The 21,626-nt window shown below is 40.9% G+C and overlaps 2 protein-coding genes across 8 annotated transcripts in view; one reads left to right on the forward strand and one right to left on the reverse strand.

The window, feature by feature from the left end:
* The window catches only part of dkk2 (dickkopf WNT signaling pathway inhibitor 2), a 34,510-nt gene extending 31,382 nt beyond the window's left edge, over nt 1–3,128 (forward strand). For both annotated transcript variants that reach the window (XM_061880320.1, XM_061880321.1), the window contains exon 4: nt 2,147–3,128. In XM_061880320.1, the coding sequence (XP_061736304.1) occupies nt 2,147–2,397 (251 nt within the window). In that variant the 3' untranslated portion in view covers nt 2,398–3,128. The remainder of the gene's footprint in view (nt 1–2,146) is intronic.
* Nucleotides 1–21,626, reverse strand: part of sgms2a (sphingomyelin synthase 2a) — a 246,777-nt gene that overhangs the window by 205,323 nt on the left and 19,828 nt on the right. For 4 of the 6 annotated variants that reach the window (XM_061880316.1, XM_061880313.1, XM_061880311.1 and 1 more), the window contains 3 exons: nt 7,016–7,074; nt 2,487–2,548; nt 2,175–2,393 (listed from right to left, as the gene is read on the reverse strand). The gene's annotated coding sequence lies outside the window, so the exon portion shown is untranslated. Of the gene's footprint in view, nt 1–2,174; nt 2,394–2,486; nt 2,549–7,015; nt 7,075–21,430; nt 21,500–21,626 lie in introns of all 6 variants that reach the window. The other 2 variants (XM_061880314.1, XM_061880312.1) reach the window with 1 other exon arrangement.

Genomic DNA, 21,626 nt, shown 5'->3' on the forward strand with positions numbered 1-21,626 from the left:
TATCATCAAAAGGTTCAGAGAATCTGGAAAAATCCCTCCGCGTAAGCGGCATGGCCGAAAACCAACATTGAATTACCGTGACCTTCGATCCCTCAGACGGCACTGTGTCAAAAACCGAAATCAATCTCTAAAGGATATCACCACATGGGCTCAGGAACACTTCAGAAAACCACTGTCACCAAATACAGTTTGTCGCTACATCTGTAAGTGCAAGTTAAAGCTCTACTATGCAAAGCGAAAGCCATTTATCAACAACATCCAGAAACACCGCCGGCTTCTCTGGTCCCGAGATTACCACGTCTGTGCCTTAATACCTCTAAAATGAAAACAGTTCAGACAACAATGGACCATCATCCAGAAACTAAGCGATCTAACTTATTCTGGTGATGTTTGTGCATCTTAAGGGATTTAGTCCATTTCAAAAGTTCAGACATCAATGGACCATCCTCCAGAAACTAAACAATCGCACTTATTCCGGTGATGTTTGTGCACCTTAAGGGATCTAGTCCATTTTTCGCAGGGGTTCTACATTTGTACTTTTACATCTTTGGAACATACCTGTACTTTTTTGTACCTGAAGAAAAAAGTACAAATTTAAGAGTCCAGGTCCTGTTAGAATATGTCAAAATTGGTTATATTGTTTCTTGGGAACACACTTATACCTTTATGGACCTGGACATGGTATACAAAGTTACCCTGGAGTCCAACAGTAAAGTTTACAAAGGTTAATTATTGTACACTAGGAAGGGGTTTCATATGGCCCCATTCGTCCCGGTTTACCAGACATATGAAACGTAACGAATGGGTGCACTACCCACTTTAGCCACCAGACAGCAGTGAAGTGTTGAATAACTTACAATGTTTGTTGTGGCAACTTTGACCACAGTGTCAGTTGCTATATAGCAGGGGTGCGCACACTTTTTCTGCAGGCGAGCTACTTTTCAATTGACCAACTCGAGGGGATCTACATCATTTATATATATCATTTATATTTATTTATTTATGAAAGAGACATTTTTGTAAACAAGTTAAATGTGTTTAATGATAATACAAGCATGTGTAACACATATAGATGTCTTTCTTTCACAAAGACAAGAATATAAGTTGGTGTATTACCTGATTCTGATGACTTGCATTGATTGGAATCAGACAGTAATGATGATAACGCCCACATTTTCAAATGGAGGAGAAAAAAAGTTGTCCTTTCTGTACAATACCACATGAAAGTGGTTGGTTTTTGGCATCTAATTCATCCAGCTTCCATACACTTTACAAGAAAAACATTGGCGGCAAATTCCGTAGCTTGCTTGATTGACATTCACGGCACCCGAGGGTCTTGTGAGATGACGCTGGCTGCTGCCAGTTCATTATTATGAAAAAATGACAGAGAGGAAGGCGAGAAACACTTTTTATTTCAACAGACTTTCGCGCCGTCCCTTCCGTCAAAACTCTAAAGGCCGACTGCACATTTCCTATCTTCACAATAAAAGCCCTGCTTCATGCTGCCTGCGCTAACAAAATAAGAGTCTTGGAAAGCTGGCGTGCACAAGTAATGTGCACGCCAGCTTTCTGAGGGATCGCTTGTGCACGCCAGTTTTCCGAGACTCTGTATTTAGTTAGCGCAGGCAGCATGAAGCAGGGCTTTTATTGTGAAGATAGGAAATGTGCAGTCGGCCTTTAGAGTTTTGACGGAAGGTACGGCGCGAGAGTCTGTTGAAATAAAAAGTGTTTCTCGCCTTCCTCTCGGTCATATTTTCATAATAATGATCTTGCAGCAGCCAGCGTCATCTCACAAGACCCTCCGGTACCGTGAATGTCATTTAAGTGACGTCTTGGTGAAGATTGATGATCACTCATTTTTAGGTCTATTTTTTTTAAAAGCCTGGCTGCAGATCGACTGACACACCCACCGCGGTCGACTGGTAGCTCGCGATCGACGTAATGGGCACCCCTGCTATATAGTGTGGGGCTTTCCATAATTTTCAGCAGACTGTATTGCAAAATAATTAGCCCCCACCTTCCTCTCATGTTAGATTCACCCAAGAACGGGGCCATATGACTCCCTTTTTTACTGTAGCATGTACTAAAAAGGGGCATAAATGTCTACTAAAAATGTGTAACTCTAAACTCATTTTTCCTGTTGCAGGCCACGAGGGCGACCCTTGCTTACGTACCTCCGACTGCTCCGAGGGATACTGCTGCGCCCGTCACTTCTGGACCAAAATCTGCAAGCCGGTCTTGCGACTGGGCGAGGTGTGCACCAAGCAGAGGAAGAAAGGCTCCCACAACTTAGAGATCTTCCAGCGCTGCGATTGTGCCAAGGGCCTCTCCTGCAAGGTGTGGAAGGATGCCACCTCTTCGTCCAAATCCAGACTCCATATGTGCCAAAAGATCTGAAGAGGTGGAAGGGAACTTTTTATATTTTTTTTTACTTTAAAAATTGAAGTATAGACGGACAGAAGGGACTGTGTGTTGCGTTACTTCACCTCTATGCCAGTTTGTGTTGCTGTGGCGTGACCACAGACGTCTTTCTCAAGCTGTAAGACGTCTACAGAGAAGCCACATTATTATTTTAATTATTATTATGAGCGTCCAGTACATTCCTCAACATGCTGCAAAATTCATTTGCTTGAAAGTCCTCCTTTTAATACTGTGTGAGATTTTTTTTAACGCTCGCTTGTCTGAGTATGTGAAATATCCTGACTATGCTTAACAAGACCAAGTTGGCAAAACTAATGCTGCCGTGCAGGAAACAAATAGAATCATGCCAAAGGACTCACAATCAAAGCACATGATACGGCCAAACACTTTCCCATGAATTTACTTAAAAGTGAACAAGGGGGTCAATCCAGAAAAGAACAGCTATAGAAACACAATTTTTTTAAACTAAAATAAACACATTACCTTAACCCAGGGGTTGGCAACCCAAAATGTTGACAGAGCCATATCGAACCAAAAATACAACAAAAAAAATCCGTCTGGAGCCATAAAAAAATTAAGTCTTATATACGTGTTATAATGAAGGCAACACATGATGATCTATAGTAGCTATAGCCTACTATCAAAGGCTGACGCAAATCTTGGTTGACAGAAATATTGTATTTTAATTTTTAATTCTACACATTTTTTACAAAATTGGAAACCATTAGTAAATCAAAAGCTTTTCTCGCAGGTTGAGATAACTCCTGGAAACGACTGTCTTAGAATGGCCAAAGGTATAGATTTGTGTGTCCAAGTGAAAGGAAACGGCAAGCTGTCTTCTAATGGATTTATTTTGTAAGCTTGTATGTTTGCTGTGGTCTGGAACAACATGGCACACAAACAACTATCTGAAATGCAGCCAATATTACCTACATATAATTATGTGTCACGGGACATGCAAATATAAAATAAATACAGAGAAATCAACAGTAAAGGAAATTAAATGAACTCAAATATACCTACGCACGATGCATAATGATGCAATATGTACATACAGCCGGCCTAAATAGCATGTTAGCATCAATTAGCTTGCTGTCATGCACTGACCGAATATGCCTGATTAGCATTCCAACAAGTCAAGCTCACTTTTGTGCATTCACTCACAGTATAAAATGTGTGTTGGACAAAATGAGACAAAGGAGGAGTGGCATAAAACACGGCTTTCTGTGGCAGCGTTGGAAAAAGTTCTACACGTAAACAAACTACGATGAGTTCAACGATTGCTGAAACTAGTGGGACAAAACGGCGCTTGGATAATACTCTCATCAGTGAAGCATGTTTAATATAAACAGTGGGATTAATAACAATTAGGAAGGTTTGTGTCCTTCTGCAGAAACCATAGTAAAACAAAAACATATATATATTTTTTTAACTTTTTCCATTTTCACACATCTCTGAAAGAGGTCCAGGGAGCCACAAGGGCGGCGCTCTAGAGCTGCGGGTTGCTGACCCACGGCTTAATCTGTAGTGCTGCCTTAAATATGGACACTGCTACAGTCTTATACGCCAACATCTCCCCTTTTCTGCATCTTTTCCCCCCGCTGCCACCTGTCTCCATTCGGATAACGTTGCTGTTTCCGAGCATCTCTGACAGATTCTGTTAAGTCAACATATTGAAGATATAATGCTAGAAAAAGCCAAAATTAACACACATGCTGACATTAGCTCAACCTGTTGCGCTACATTAGAGCTGGACACTGCTACAGTCTTATAGTCCAACATCTCCACTGTGCTGCAGTTTTTTCCCGCTGCCCTCTGTCTCTTGTAGTACACAACAGCTGTTTAATAGCATTTCTGACGGATTCTATCATTTCAGCATTTGCTGAACAAGGATCAAAATAAACACATGCTAACATTAGCTTACCCCGCCGCATCTGCTGCGGTCTTATACTCCACAATCTCTACATGACGGCAACAAAAAAAATTTTTGCTGCTCTGTTTATAAAAAATTGCTGTTTTCTAGAATATCCAGAGGTGGGTAGAGTAGCCAGAAATTGTACTCAAGTAAGAGTACAGTTACTTTAGAGATGTATTACTCAAGTAAAAGTAAGGAGTAGTCACCCAAATATTTACTTGAGTAAAACTAAAAAGTATGTTGTGAAAAAACTACTCAAGTACTGAGTAACTGATGAGTAACCTGTTTGTTTAATGATGACGGCAACAAATAATGCACAAAAACATAAAAATAGCAATGAGCAAATTCAGAGCCAGGAATATCTCTTAAGCAACTAAAACAATATTATATATTAAATAACACTACATTAAAATAAAATGAAAAAAATGGTACATTGAGCCACAATAACTTAACAGCACCATAGGCTCAGTAGGCATTCATTGATTTGATTGATTGATTAAAACTTGTATTAGTAGATTGCACAGTACAGTACATATTCCGTACAATTGTAACACCCCAATAAGTTTTTCAACGTTTATCAATTACTTAGTAAATGACCAAGTCGAGGTGATCTACCTCATATATACATACACACATATATCATACATACACACAGATATATATATATATATATATATATACATACACACATATATCATACATACACACAGATATATATATATATATATATATATATATATATATATATATATATATATATATATACATATATATGTATATATTATATATATACACATATATATATATATATATACACACATTTATATATACAGTATATAATTTATATTTATTTATTCTGCCGTTTTTGTTGACATGTTGAAGGTGTTTTAATGAATATACATGCATGTTTAACATATAGATTCCTATCTTTCATGAAGACAAGAATATAAGCTGGTGTATTACCTGACTCTGATGACTTGCATTGATTGGAATCAGACGTTCACGTTTTCAAATGGAGGAGAAAAAAAGTTCCTCTTTTCTGTCTAATATCACATGAAAGTCGTTGGTTTTTGGCATCTTATTTGTCCAGCTTCCATATTCGTTTTATTACACTTTACAAGAAATACATTGGCGGCAAACTCCGTAGCTTGCTAGCTTGTTTGCGCTGGCTTTCGGAGACTCTTATTTTGTTAGCGCAGGCGCGATGGAGCGGCGCTTTTATTGTGAAGACAGGAACTGTGCGATCAGTCTTTAGGCTTTTGACGGGAAGTACAGTTGAAATAAAAAGTGTCTTTTTCCCTTTACACTTTTGATTGATTGATTGAAACTTTTATTAGTAGATTGCACAGTACAGTACATATTCCGTACAATTGACCACTAAATGGTAACGCCCCAATAAGTTTTTTAACTTGTTTAAGTCGGGTCATGTGACCGCCTGACTCTTGTTTGATTGGTCCAACGTCACCAGTGACTGCATGTGATTGGTGAAACGCAGGCATGCGTAGATTCTACTTTGAAGCTCTGTCATTAACCAAAACAAACATCAATAGATCGATAAAAAAAAAGTAGCGAGCTGAATGTAGATAAATGGAACGGAGTAAAAGTAGCGTTTCTTCTCTATAAATACACTCAAGTAAAAGTAAAAGTATGTTGCATAAAAACTACTCGTAGAAGTACAATTTATCCCAAAAGTTACTCAAGTAAATGTAACGGAGTAAATGTAGCGCGTTACTACCCACCTCTGAGAATATCTGACTGATTCTGTCATTCGAACATTTAGAGATATATTGCTAAAAACTGGGGTCCCAAACTCAATTTACCCGGGGGCCACTGGATGCAGAGTCTGGGTGAGGCTGGACCACAAGAAAAGATTTCTTAAAAAAAATGTTGCATACTCCTGAGCATGTTTAGTTGTATAATGACGTTTCAAGTTGTATTCCTTGTGCACCACAACTTTCTCTGTGCAAATAAGACACGTCGGGGTCCCCCTGTGCTCAACAAAGAAATATTGCATCTCCCACTTTTCCTGGAATTGTCTTTGCTCATCACTAACATTTCTCTTCACTGCAGGCTTTGAAAAAGACATGTTTGGGGTTGTGGAATATATTTGTATTTAGCCGATGCACAGAGAATAATGTAATTTCCGCAATGTGTGTCGTTCCGCTTTTCCTCCCCACGGCAACACAGCGGACGGTGGGTATTAGCCAGTAAAGTACCAGGATAGCGAGCGCAAAAAAGTGACGGCTCCCAGAGTGTTATCCGGCGTCATATAGAAATATATGTAGTGTTCATTGTGTGAGGCAATGCAAATTAAACAATAAAAAAAACAAATAACGGTTTGAATTGGTCCAGGTTATCGGGGACTGTTATTACTGACGGACAGGTGTCGCGGTGTGACTAAACCGAGGCATATAAGAAAACCCTCGTCTCCATGGCAATGTTTCTGTCGCTTTCACTCATTTGCCGCTTTTCCACTAATGCAGGGGTAGGCAACCCAGAATGTTGAAAGAGCCATTTTCGACCCAAATAACACAAAGCTGCCAAGCACCATTCATATAAAACGTGCGGGCCGCACTAACATTGAACTTTTATATTAAGGTGGGGGGGCGCAAAAAAAACGTCTCGCGTGTCTGAGACCCCTGGCTAAAAATGACCAAAATGATGTTAACATTAGCTTACCTCTGCCTTAGCTCTGGATGCTCTGCCTTTATCCTCTTCTTAGATCAAATGTCTTGACCCTGTCAAGAAAAAAATATTTTAATCAATTGTTTGCGTGACATGCAGCAAAGTCAATTTTCACACTTTTTATTTTTTTATTATCACATTCTTTTTCTTGTCATTTTGTAACCATTTCTACTATAGATAAGCTCCCATAGTGTACATAGAGTGGTGATGATAATGTATTTAAGAAACAATGTATATCATGTACATATAAGAAGATATAACGCCTAAATGGCACAGTCAAAATAATCTAGGTGAGCGAAGCGTGAAAGGATGAAATGGGGTTCAAACAAACAGACGTTATGAAGACGGTTGCTAGGGGAGCCACAAGTGCACAACACAAACAAAACATTGTGTAAATGGTATGTATATGGTGTGGTCCAACTAAATGTTGTTTTATGTGAATAATTCCTATTGATTATTGCTTCTTGCATAAGTACAATGATGAAATAAAGAATGTATTTTGTATTAATGGACTGAGTCATTTTTGAGTGTCAAAACCAGACCACATCAATTCACATGCAGTGATGTCATGTAGCACATTGATCAAAGCTGTTAGTCATTTAAAGGTTTAATTGATTGAAAAAAAAAAATAATAATAACGCAGTCAAGCTTAGTCCGCACCTTCCAGTCAACATCTGAACCTTCCTGGTCAAAGATTCTCTATATGGCAGGAGTGCTGTTTTGGAGGGCTTAGAACAAAGTTAAAGTTAAAGTACCACTGATAGTCACACACACACTAGATGTGGTGAAATTACTCTCTGCATGTGACCCATCCCCCTGTTCCACCCCCTGGGAGGCGAGGGGAGCAGTAGCGGTGGAAATTATTCCCGGGCGCCGCCACCAAAGCTGCCCACTGCTCCCCTCCCCTCACCAGGGGGTGATCAAGTGTGATGGGTCAAAAGCAGAGAATAATTTCCCCACACCTAGTGTGTGTGTGATAATTATTGGTACTTAACTTATATGACCGGGCTGTTTTTAAGGACCTCCTGCCAAAACACTAGTTAAAGATCCTCCATATGAGAAGAGCGCTTTGTCGATATGAAGAATCAAATGCAAAGATCCTCTCTATAACAGGGGCGCCCTGCTGTTCCTGAGGATCTACTGACAAAAACACTGGTCAAAGATCCTCTATGTCAGTGGTTCTCAACTTTTTTCAGTGATGTACCCCCTGTGAATTTTTTTTTAATTCAAGTACCCCCTAATCACAGCAAATAATTTTTGGTTGAAAAAAAGAGAGAAAGAAGTAAAATACCGCACTATGTCTTCAGTTTCTGATTTATTAAATTGTATAACAGTGCAAAATATTGCTCATTTGTAGTGGTCTTTCGTTAACTATTTGGAAAATAATGATACAAAGATAACTAAAAACTTGTTCAAAAATAAACAGGGTATTCAATTATAAATACAGATTTCTACACATAGAAGTAATCATCAACTTAAAGTGCCCTCTTTGGGGATTGTAATAGAGATCCATCTGGATTCATCAACTTAGTTCTAAACATTTCTTCACAAAAAAAGAAATCTTTAACATCAATATTTATGGAACATGTCCACAAAAAAATCTAGCTCTCAACACTGAATATTTCATTGATGCATTTCTTTTTCACAGTTTATGAACTTACATTCATATTTTGTTGAAGTATTATTCAATAAATATATTTATAAAGGATTTTTGAATTGTGATTTTTAGAATATTTTTTTAAAATCTCAGGTACCCCTTGGCATACCGTCAAGTACCCCCAGGGGTACGCGTACCCCCATTTGAGAACCACTGCTCTATGTGACAGGAGCACTGCGGTTTCTAAGGACCTTCTGCCAAAAGCAATCGTCAAAGACAATCCATCCATCCATCCATTTTCTACCGCTTATTCCCTTTTGGGGTCGCGGGGGGCGCTGGCGCCTATCTCAGCTACAACCGGGCGGAAGGCAGGGTACACCCTGGACAAGTCGCCACCTCATCGCAGAGCCAACACAGATAGACAACATTCACACTCACATTCACACACTAGGGACCATTTAGTGTTGCCAATCAACCTATCCCCAGGTGCATGTCTTTGGAAGTGGGAGGAAGCCGGAGTACCCGGAGGGAACCCACGCAGTCACGGGGAGAACATGCAAACTCCACACAGAAAGATCCCGAGCCTGGATTTGAACCCAGGACTGCAGGACCTTTGTATTGTGAGGCAGACGCACTAACCCCTCTGCCACCAGACAATAGACAAAAACCCTATAGTCAAAGATCCTCTATGTGACAGGAGCACTGCTGTTTCTAAGGACCTTCTGCCAAAAGCAACAGTCAAAGATCCTCTGTATGACAGGAGTGCCCTCCCGTCCAAACAATAGCCAAAGATCCACTACATGACAAGAGTGGTCCACTGTTTTAAGTACAGCAAAAACGCTGGTTAAAGATGATCTTAGTTATATCTTAGTTATAAGGATCCAGTGCAAAATGATCAAAGATCCTCTATATGACAGGAGTACTGTGCTATTTCTAAAGACCTACTGCAAAAACATTAGTCAAAGATCTTCTATTACAGTGATTCTCAAACTGTGATACACTGGCTCCATCTAGTGCATGCGTGTCAAACTCAGGCCCGCGGGCCAAATGTGGCCTGCCGTTTAATTTCATTTGGCCCTTGAGGCAATATCCAATTAACATTAGCGCTGGCCCGCCGGTAACACCACATTCACCGCTAATACTCATACTTGCCAACCCTCCCAATTTTACCGGGAGACTCCCGAAGTTTAGTGCCCTTCCCGAAAATCTCCCTGGGCAACCATTCTCCCGATTTCCACCCGGACAACAATATTGGGAGCGTGCCTTAAAGGCACTGCCTTTAGCGTCCTCTACAACATGACGTCATGTCCTCTTTTCCTCCATATGAACAGCGTGCTGGCCAAGTCACATAATATATGCGGCTTTTACACACATATACTTGGCCAACAGTCATACAGGTCACACTGAGGGTGGCTGTATAAACAACTTTAACATTGTTACAACTATGCGCCACACTGTGAACCCACACCAAACAAGAATGACAAAACACATTTCGGGAGAACACCCTTCACCGTAACACAACATAAACACAACAGAACAAATACCCAGACCCCCTTGCAGCACTAACTCTACCGGAAAGCTATAATATACACCCCCTGCTACCACCAAACCCCGCCCACCTCATTTTTATTTTATTTTCAAATTTGTTAGCCTGTGGAAAAAGTTAATGTTGATATTTACCTCAGAAGGCTGCAAATAGAAAAGAGGCATTCATTTTTTAAATTAAATTTTATTTAATATACCACTGATGTTTTTTCGTTTGTTTTTCGAAAGTTGATTTTGCACTATTACGTTATATAAGCTCTGCCTGTTCCATGGGAGGAACCCACGCAGTCACGGGGAGAACATGCAAACTCCACACAGAAAGATCCCGAGCCCGGGGTTGAACCCAAGATTACTCAGGACCTTCGTATTGTGAGGCAGATGCACTAACCCCTGTTCCACCATGCTGCCCTATTTAAGCCTTGCTTGTTCAATATTCAATGCAAAACTTGTTTGGGTCCCTATTAAAAGGTTAATTTCTTCAACCTTGGCCCGCGGATTTGTCCATTTTAAAATTTTGGCCCACTCTGTATTTGAGTTTGACACCCCTGATCTAGTGGTATGCAAAATAATCAATTATCAATAAACGTTAAACACAGTGTTACCGTTCAAATTGTGTGTAATATTACAGTGGCCAAAAATGTTAAATGTCCTTGTTAAATAAAACTTTGGCCGTGTTTTTAATAAATATTTAGGCCTACTATGCTGCTGTATTTTAATGCTGGTCATTATGGTGGAACTTGGGGAGCCAAAAGGTTGGGAACTACTGCTCTAAATAACAAAGGAGCCCCTATTTCAAAACAATCCTTTACATATTATGGACATTCGGTATTTTCCTTCACGGTGACAGAGGGGTTAGTGCGTCTGCCTCACAATACGAAGGTCCTGCAGTCCTGGGTTCAAATCCAGGCTCGGGATCTTTCTGTGTGGAGCTTGCATGTTCTCCCCGTGAATGCGTGGGTTCCCTCTGGGTACTCCGGCTTCCAAAGACATGCACCTGGGGATAGGTTGATTGGCAACACTAAATGGGCCCTAGTGTGTGAATGTGAGTGTGAATGTTCTCTGTCTGTGTTGGCCCTGCGATGAGGTGGCGACTTGTCCAGGGTGTACCCCGCCTTCCGCCCGATTGTAGCTGAGATAGGCGCCAGCGCCCCCCGCGACCCCGGAAGGGAATAAACGGTAGAAAATGGATGGAAGGATGGACATTCGGTATTTTCCGTATGTTCCAAAACATTTAACGAAACCACTTGGTGTGTTTACGTGGCCTGCAAAGTTTCACACGGACATTTGAAGCACATCCAAATACTTCACGCACAAGTTCTGAACGAGACCAACAATTTTCCACATCTGCACAACAGCTCACACATGCACAAATAATGCCCCCCTCACCCCTTCCCAAAAAACACAAATCAAACAAACAACTTGACTGGCAGCCTCATTTGCATTTTAACAGGCTTCCCGGCACGGCCGCTCACCAAAAGTATGTTTTTGTGCTAATGCCATGGTAATGTGATAGTAATAATTCAGAAACTATTGTGTGGAGGTTACAGCGGGAGCCTCTGGGAGGAAAGCGTCAGACGGCACAAAACAAAGCCCATCGGCGCTGGAATGGAAAAGATTTGCCTCATTTGAAGAAACACTTGTTGGCTCCAAGCGTCTGTGCATGGAATATGGAGTATTTATGTGTAAATATGTCGCGCTGTGTGAAAGTGACCGCAAATATTTGGTTCTGTATCAAAAAAGCACAGTCAAACAAATTTAGCAGGATGTTTTGTGTACAGAAAAGGCCAAAGTGGATCTAGAGAGGTTGATACAGACAAAGGTGTGAGGGACACCTCTGACTGGACTTTCTATTACACCTTCACAAATGTAATGGGTCATGTCTATGTTGTTTTCAACTGGGGGGTCCTGATCCGATTTACACAGTCAGATATTAACCCCCCAAAAAAATGTATCGGCCTGGATCTTAAAAAGCGTGTTTACTTGTGTGCGATATCAAGTTTGATACAAGCAGTCCTCCGTTGTGTTGACTTCTGTTTGATATAGTGTCCGATACAAGCAGTCCTCCAGCGTGTTGACTTGTGTGTGATATGTCCGATACGAGCAGTCCTCCAGCGTGTTTTCCTCTGTGTGATATCAAGTCTGATACAAGCAGTCCTCCAGTGTGTTTACTTGTGCGTGATATTAAGTCTGATACAAGCAGTCCTCGATTGTGTTGACTTGTGTGTGATATCAATTCCGATACAAGCAGTCCACCAGCGTGTTGTGTTTGATATCATGTCTGATACAAGCAGTCTACCAGTGTGTTTACCTTGGTGTGATATCTAGTCTGATACAAGAAGTCCTCCAGCGTGTTTACTTGTGTGTGATAAGTCTGATACAAGCAGTCCTACAGCGTGTTTACTTGTGTGTGATATCATGTCCGATACAAGCAGTCCATTAGCACGTTGACTTGTGTTTGATATCATGTCTGATACAAGCAGTCCACCAGTGTGTTTACCTTGGTGTGATATCTAGTCTGATACAAGAAGTCCTCTAGCATGTTTACATGTGTCTGATATAAAGTCTGATACAAGCATGTTTTTTTGTGTGTAATATCATGTCCGATACAAGCAGTCCACCAGTGTGTTTACCTTGGTGTGATATCTAGTCTCATACAAGAGGTCCTCCAGCATGTTTACATGTGTCTGATATCAAGTCTGATACAAGCATGTTTTTTTGTGTGTAATATCATGTCCGATACAAGCAGTCCACCAGCGTGTTGACTTGTGTTTGATATCATGTCTGATACAAGCAGTCTACCAGTGTGTTTACCTTGGTGTGATATCTAGTCTGATACAAGAAGTCCTCCAGCGTGTTTACTTGTGTGTGATAAGTCTGATACAAGCAGTCCTACAGCGTGTTTACTTGTGTGTGATATCATGTCCGATACAAGCAGTCCTTTAGAACGTTGACTTGTGTTTGATATCATGTCTGATACAAGCAGTCCACCAGTGTGTTTACCTTGGTGTGATATCTAGTCTGATGCAAGAAGTCCTCCAGCGTGTTTACTTGTGTGTGATAAGTCTGATACAAGCAGTCCTACAGCGTGTTTACTTGTGTGTGATATCATGTCCGATACAAGCAGTCCACCAGCACGTTGACTTGTGTTTGATATAATGTCTGATACAAGCAGTCTACCCGTGTGTTTACCTTGGTGTGATATCTAGTCTGATACAAGAAGTCCTCCAGCATGTTTACATGTGTCTGATATCAAGTCTGATACAAGCATGTTTTTGTGTGTAATATCATGTCCGATACAAGCAGTCCACCAGCGTGTTGACTTGTGTTTGATATCATGTCTGATACAAGCAGTCCACTAGTGTGTTTACCTTGGTGTGATATCTAGTCTGATACAAGAAGTCCTCCAGCGTGTTTACTTGTGTGTGATAAGTCTGATACAAGCAGTCCTACAGCATGTTTACTTGTGTGTGATATCATGTCCGATACAAGCAGTCCACCAGCACGTTGACTTGTGTTTGATATTACGTCCGATACAAGCAGTCCACCAGTGTGTTTACCTTGGTGTGATATCTAGTCGGTAACAAGAAGTCCTCCAGCATGTTTACATGTGTCTGATATCAAGTCTGATACAAGCATGTTTTTTTGTGTGTAATATAATGTCCGATGCAAGCAGTCCACCAGCGTGTTGACTTGTGTTTGATATGTCCGATACGAGCAGTCCACTAGTGTGTTGACTTGTGTTTGATATGTCCGATACGAGCAGTACTCCAGCATGTTTACCTTTGTGTTGTATTAAGCCTTATACAAGCAGTCTTCCAGCGTGTTTACCTGTGTGTGATATCATGTCCGATACAAGCAGGGCACCAGCGTGTTTACCTCTGTGTGATATCAAGTCTGATACAAGCAGTCCTCCAGCGTGTTTACATTTGTGTGATATCAAATCTGATACAAGCAGTCCTACAGCCTGTTTACTTGTGTGTGATATCATGTCTGATACAAGCAGTCCACCAGGGTGTTGACTTGTGTTTGATATCATGTCCGATACAGGTAGTCCACCAGCACGTTTACTTGTGTGTGATATCATGTCCGATGCCAGCAGTTCACCAGCGTGTTGACTTGTGTTTGACATTGTGTCTGATACTAGCAGTCCACCAGCGTGTTGACTCGTGTTTGATATCATGTCCATTACAAGAAATCCTCCAGCCTTTATTTGATATTAAGTCTGATACAAGCAATCCTCCAGCATGTTTACTTGTGTCCGGTATCAGGTCTGATAAAAGCAGTCCTCTAGTGTGTTTACTTGGGTGTAATATCAAGTCTGATACAAGCAGTCCACCAGCGTGTTTACTTGTGTGCTACATCATGTCCGATACAAGCAGTCCTCCAGCATGTTGACTTGTTTGTGATGTCATGTCCGATACAAGCACTACTCTAGCATGTGTACCTTTGTGTTATATTTAGCCTGATACAAGCAGTCTTCCAGCATGTTTATATGTGTGTGACATCATGTCCGATACAAGCAGTCCACCAGGGTGTTGACTTGTGTTTTATATCATGTCCGATACAGGTAGTCCACCAGCATGTTTACTTGTGTGTGATATCATGTCCGATGCCAGCAGTCCACCAGCGTGTTGACTCGTGTTTGATATCATGACCATTACAAGAAATCCTCCAGCCTTTGTTTGATATTAAGTCTGATACAAGCAATCCTCCAGCATGTTTACTTGTGTCCGGTATCAGGTCTGATAAAAGCAGTCCTCTAGTGTGTTTACTTGTGTGTAATATCAAGTCTGATTCAAGCAGTCCACCAGCGTGTTTACTTGTGTGTGACATCATGTCCGATACAAGCAGTCCTGCAGCATGTTGACTTGTTTGTGATGTCATGTCCGATACAAGCAGTTCTCCAGCATGTGGACCTTTGTGTTATATTTAGCCTGATACAAGCAGTCTTCCAGCATGTTTATTTGTGTGTGACATCATGTCTGATACAAGCAGTCCACCAGCATGTTTATCTTTGTGTGATATCAAGTCTGATACAAGCAGTCCTCTAGCGCGTTTACTTGTGTGTGATATCATGTCCGATACGAGCAGTCCTCCAGCATGTTTACTTGTGTGTGATATCATGTCCGATACAAGCGGTCCACCAGCGTGTTTACTTCTGTGTGATATCATGTCCGAAATTCTGTATCCAAATATAATGTATTCATATATATTTGGATTCCTTTATTGCACATGACGTCACGTCTGGTTGCAGACTAGACACTGACTCAAGCACTTAGCAGGGAAACAAGCATACTTGTATCGGATTGCCCTTAGGCTAGGGGTGCCCAATATTTTTGCCTCCAAGGGCCAAAGTGAAAATGTGCCAGTGGGCCATGGGCCAAAAACACCCGATTAAAGGCATACATCTGCAAAAAATTTAAAATGTTATCCCATACCATCAACATTAAAGGCAGCACTTTCAAAAACGCGCAAAGGGAGTAAAAGTCAATTGTGGGTGTGTATATATGTAGTTGCTTGTGTGCGTTAATGTGGAATGTACACATACTTGTCAACCCTCCCGATTTTCCCGGGAGACTCCCGAATTTCAGTGCCCCACCCGAAAATCTCCCGAGGAAACCATTCTCTCGAATTTCTCCCGATTTCCACCCGGACAACAATTTTGGGGGCATGCCTTAAAAAACAAGTGGCCACTTCATCACAGGGCCAACACAGATCGACAGACAACATTCCCACTCACATTCACACATTTGAGTCAATTTAGTGTTGCCAATCATGCTGTGTAGCTCGGAATGTGTCAGGTTTGCCACTGACAGTTTGTTTGTGTTTTAGTTTCTCCTCTGTGTGTTTAGTATTTCCTGTCCTTAGTTCCTGTCAGCACTCTTATTTTGGTTCAGCTTCCTGTTTGTCTCCCTGAGTGCTTTGTTTTCCCTCAGCTGTGGCTGGTTGGCACCTGGCTACACCTGGTGTCAATCAGCCAGGTCCTATTTTACCTGCTTTGTTCCTCCAGTCAGTGCTGGATTATTGTCTTGTCGATGTCACGTCTTGTCGCTCTTGTCGTTGCTACGTGTCGTGTCGTATCTTGTCGAGTCAATGCAGCGTTGCGGTAAGCTATATTTAGTTAGATGTTTTTAGCTTACTGCCTTTTATTCCCTGTTTCCAGTTTGTTTTCTTATTACAAGTCCTGCTAGATATCTGTTAGCTTCCGCGCTAGGCCTTTTGTTTGTTATCCGCCCACGTGCGCGCTCATTGTTTGAACCCTTTGTTTGTTTTTGTCTTAGTATTTAATTCAATCATGTTTTCCTGCAAAATGCCTCCCTCCATCTTTTATTCTTGGGGTTTGTCAACAACAAACTTTGACAGAATGGCTCCTTTAATATTAATTATCACATGAACATACACAAAATAACTGAATATTGGTAGAAAACTGGTTTAAAAAATATGGTATCCACCCAAAAGTGGCAAGTGGTACAAAATGGATGGATGGATGGATAAGAGGGTATCGATTCCAATAGGACCATATCAGTTCAAATCTATAAGATACACATCCCTATTTTTTAGTTAATTTACTTCAAACATATCTGAAGTTCTGCTTCAGTAAGTCAAAAGTGGGGAAGGAAAAGTTTTAAATTGTAACAACTTGTGTGATAAGAACCATACCATACCATCCATCTGCTACCGCTTGTCCCTCTCGGGGTGGCTGGAGCCTATCTCAGCTGCATTCTGGCGGAAGGCGGTGTATACCCTGAACAAGTCGCCAGTTCATCAACGCAGATAGAGAACATTCACACTCACATTCACACACTAGGGACCATTTAGTGTTGCCAATCAACCTATCCCCAGGTGCATGTCTTCGTAGGCGGGAGGAAAGCCGGAGTACCCGGAGGGAACCCGCACAGTTACGGGGAGAACATGCAAAAGACCACAAGCCCGGGAAACAAACCCAGGACCTTCTTATTGTGAGGCACACACGGTAACCCCTGTTCCATAGTGCTGCCTCCCAACCATCACATACAATATCACACCTTACCATACTATACCAACTTCATTTATAAAGCCCTTTAAAAACAACCACAGTAGAAGAACAAAGGGCTGTACACCACAAAGAAATAGAGGCAAATGACAGACTAAAAAATAACATTTAAAACAGAAATGCACATTGAAAAAGCCAATACAAATCAACCTAAGAACAATCTGTTAGATAAAAAGCAGTTAAAAGCCAGTGAATAAAAATGGGTTTTAAGAAGGGTCTTAAAAATATCCAAAGAAGGGGCCTGTCCGACATGGAGAGGGAGATCATTCCAGAGTTTGGGACCCGCAACAGAGAAGGTTCTGTCCCCTTCCCATACTATACAATACCATACCATACCATTTACCATACCATACCAAACCATATACCGTACCACAGTGGTTCTCAACCTTTTTTCAGTGATGTACCCCCGTGAACATTTTTTTAATTCAAGTACCCCTTAATCAGAACAAATCATTTTTGGTTGAATAAAAGAGATAAAGAAGTAAAATACAGCACTATGTCATCAGTTTCTGATTTATTAAATTGTATAGCAATGCAAAATATTGCTCATTTGTAGTGGTCTTTCTTGAACTATTTGGAAGAAAGATAAAAAATAACTAAAAACTTGCTGAAAAATAAACCAGTGATTCAGTTATAAATCAAGATTTCTAGACATAGAAGTAATAATCAACTTAAAGTGCCCTCTTTGAGGATTGTAATAGAGATCCATCTGGATTCATCAACTTAATTGTGAATTTCTTCACAAAAAAAGATATCTTTAACATCAATATTTATGGAACATGTCCACAAAAAATATAACTGTCATCACTGAATATTGCATCGTTACATTTTTTTCGCAGTTTATGAACTTAAATTCATATTTTGTTGAAGTATTATTCAATAAATACATTTATAAAGGATTTTTGCTGTTTTTAGAATATTTTTTTAAAATCTCACGTACCCCTTGGCATTGAAAACCAGTGCCGTACCAAATCATACCAAATTTATTTATGAATCCCTTCAAAAACAAACACTTGAAACAACTTCCTTCCTGTTTGCTGGAGCAATCCTTCCTGAGGGAGCACTTTTTTAGGACAAATATGGCGTCAAGCGGAATTGCTTTAAATACACGAGAAGACAACACGCAAGCATGTTGGAAAAGTGCAGCATGTGAAAATGTTTATCATGGAATGTGAGGGATTCACTGTCTGGCTTTGATCGCTACTCGGAGTTTGATTTATTAGGCCTGGATGGAAGTTTGCCGTGCGTATTTTTATTGGCCGTTCAAAGGCAGTAGCTTTTTTTTTTTTTAACAGTAGGTGAGGCTTGTAATAATTCCCTTGCCTGATGCGTCCAAACACATTAGTGGGTACCAGGGAACCAACTGTGAACCGGCGCTTTAAATCACTTTTAAGTGCTGGCTTGTTCCTATTTTTAGGGAAGTCAAATAACCGAGCTTTGATATTTTCCGGATGTATGCGCTCATTGCTTACAATTATTCAGGTCAAGTAAAGAGTCAGAAAGAAGCTTTGTTTTGACAAAACTCGGCTGTTTATTTTGCCGGAAGCGCCTGGAAGTTTGGAATCATGACTATTTTGTGTTGTGGCGGCAAACTGTGGCTGCTGTTTTTGTCCCTGCACCATCTTTACAAGTGGTTAGAAAGCCACAATAAATCATTTATTCAATCTTCAGTGGAATCTTGAAGAGGAAACGCTGGAAAAGTTGGCTCCCATTTTTCCTCAATCGGAAATAATCTGTTCCAGAATCAAACGGTCACCATCATAAACTTTGTTATATGGTATATCTGAACCTTCTTAAAGGGCCCTTCTAATGCTGACGGACTCGGTACATATTTCATAGCTCTGGGCCTAAAATGTTTTACCAATGATAAAATTTTCCCCAACTCAGTAACAGCAGATGCTGGAATTTCCACTTTTAGCTGCAAAAAATGGCCGGGCCCACATCAACCTGCTGACGTAACCTACTCTACTACTACTGAATGCTCATCAAACACTTATTTGGAACATCCCACAGGTGTGCAGGCTAATCGGGAAAAATGAGCCTCATATTGCATCATATGTGAAACAAAAACTACCATCTCCTACTCATTTGCATCCTTTGGTTTTTGCTCTCAAATTTCCAGGAAAACATTACCTGAGTTTGTCAATATTAACAGAATTCGTATTCGGCCCGTGTGTCGAATATGGACCGCCAGTGTACAAAATTGAGCCCGCAAGAAGTCTCAAGCTTTGAAAGTGGAATTCTTTCCCATTCTTGTTTTATGTAGAGCTTCACTCGTTCAACAGTTCTGGGTCTCCGCTGTCGTATTTTAGGCTTCATAATGCGCCACACATTTTCCATGGGAGACAGGTCTGGACTGCAGGCGGGCCAGGAAAGTACCCGCACTCTTTTTTTTACAAAGCCACGCTGTTGTAACACATGCTGAATGTGGCTTTGCATTGTCTTGCTAAAATAAGCAGGGGCGTCCATGAAAAAGACGGCGCTTAGATGGCAGCATATGTTGTTCCAAAAGCTGTATGTACCTTTCCGCATTAATGGTGCCTTCACAGATGTGTAAGTTACCCATGCCTTGGGCACTAATGCACCCCCATACCATCACACATGCTGGCTTTTCCACTTTGTGTTTATAACAGTCTGGATAGTTCGCTTCCCCTTTGGACACGATGTCAAATATTTCCAAAAACAATTTGAAATGTGGACTCGTCAGACCACAGAACACTTTTCCACTATGCATTAGTCCATCTTAGATGATCTCGGGCCCTGAGAAGCCGGCGGCGTTTCTGGATGTTGTTGATAAATGGCTTTCGCTTTGCATAGTACAGCTTTAACTTGCACTTACAGATGTAGCGACAAACTGCATTTAGTGACAGTGGTTTTCTGAGGTGTTCCTGAGCCCATGTGGTGATACCCTTTAGAGATTGATGTCAGTTTTCAATACAGAGCTGTCTGACGGATCGAAGGTCATGGTCATTCAATGTTGGTTTCCGGCCATTCCGCTTATGTGGAGTGATTTCTCCAGATTCTCTGAACCATTTGATGATATTATGGCAACACTAAATTGGCCCTAGTGTGTGAATGTGAGTGTGAATGTTGTCTGTCTATCAGTGTTGGCCCTGCGATGAGGTGGCGACTTGTCCAGGGTGTACCCCGCCTTCCGCCCGATTGTAGCTGAGATAGGCGCCAGCGCCCCCCGCGACCCCGAAAGGGAATAAGCGGTAGAAAATGGATGAATGGATGGACTGTAGATGTTGAAATCCCTAAATGTCTTGCAATTGCACTTTGATGAAGGTTCTTAAACTGTTTGACTATTTGCTCACGCAGTTGTGGACAAAGGGGTGTACCTCGCCCCATCCTTTCTTGTGAATGACTGAGCATTTTTTGGGAAGCTGTTTTTATAACCAATCATGGCACCCACCTGTTCCCAATTAGCCTGCACACCTGTGGGATGTTCCAAATAAGTGTTTGATGAGCATTCCTCAACAATATCAGTATTTATTGCCACCTTTCCCAACTTATTTGTCAAATTCTAAAGTTAATGGTTATTTGCAAAAAAAAAAATGTTTATCAGTTTGAACATCAAACATGTTGTCTTTGTAGCATATTCAACTGAATATGACTTGAAAATGATTTGCAAATCATTGTATTCTGTTTATATTTACATCAAACACAATTTCCCAACTCATATGGAAACGGGGTTTGTATGTTAGTTACCTTTCTTTGTTTATAATGTCCATTTTCTGCTGGATCTACTGTCTATTTAAAGGCCCACTGAAATGAGATTTTCTTATTTAAACGGGGATAGCAGGTCCATTCCATGTGTCATACTTGATCATTTTGCAATATTGCCATATTTTTGCTGAAAGGATTTATTAGAGAACATCCACGATAAAGTTCACAACTGGAGAAAAGCCCTGCCTCTACCGGAAGTCACAGAAGATGAAGTCACATGTTGATGGCTCCTCATATATTCACATTGTTTTTAATGGGAGCCTCCAACAAAAACAGCTATTTAGACCGAGAAAACGACAATTTCTCCATTAATTTGAGCGAGGATGAAAGATTTGTGTTTGAGGATATTGATAGCGACGGACTAGAAAAAAAAACAAAAAACGCAGTTGCAATCCTGTTGCATTGAGACGGATTTATATGTTTTTAGAGACATTTACTAGGATAATTCTGGGAAATCCCTTATCTTTCCATTGTGTTGCTAGTGTTTTAGTGAGTTTAACAGTACCTGATAGTCGGAAGTGTACGTCCACGGCCGGGTGTTGACGCGCAGTGTCTCGGGGAAGTCTGACAGCAGCTGTATGGACGGCACAAGCTCAGCTGATATCCGGTAAGAGGCGACTTTTTAACCACAATTTTCTCACTGAAACCTGCTGGTTGACATGTAGTCGGGATCCATGTCCGCTGTGATTCATACTAAAGTT

Source organism: Nerophis ophidion, linkage group LG20 (genome assembly GCF_033978795.1).
Source record: "Nerophis ophidion isolate RoL-2023_Sa linkage group LG20, RoL_Noph_v1.0, whole genome shotgun sequence".
Lineage (NCBI taxonomy): Eukaryota > Metazoa > Chordata > Actinopteri > Syngnathiformes > Syngnathidae > Nerophis > Nerophis ophidion.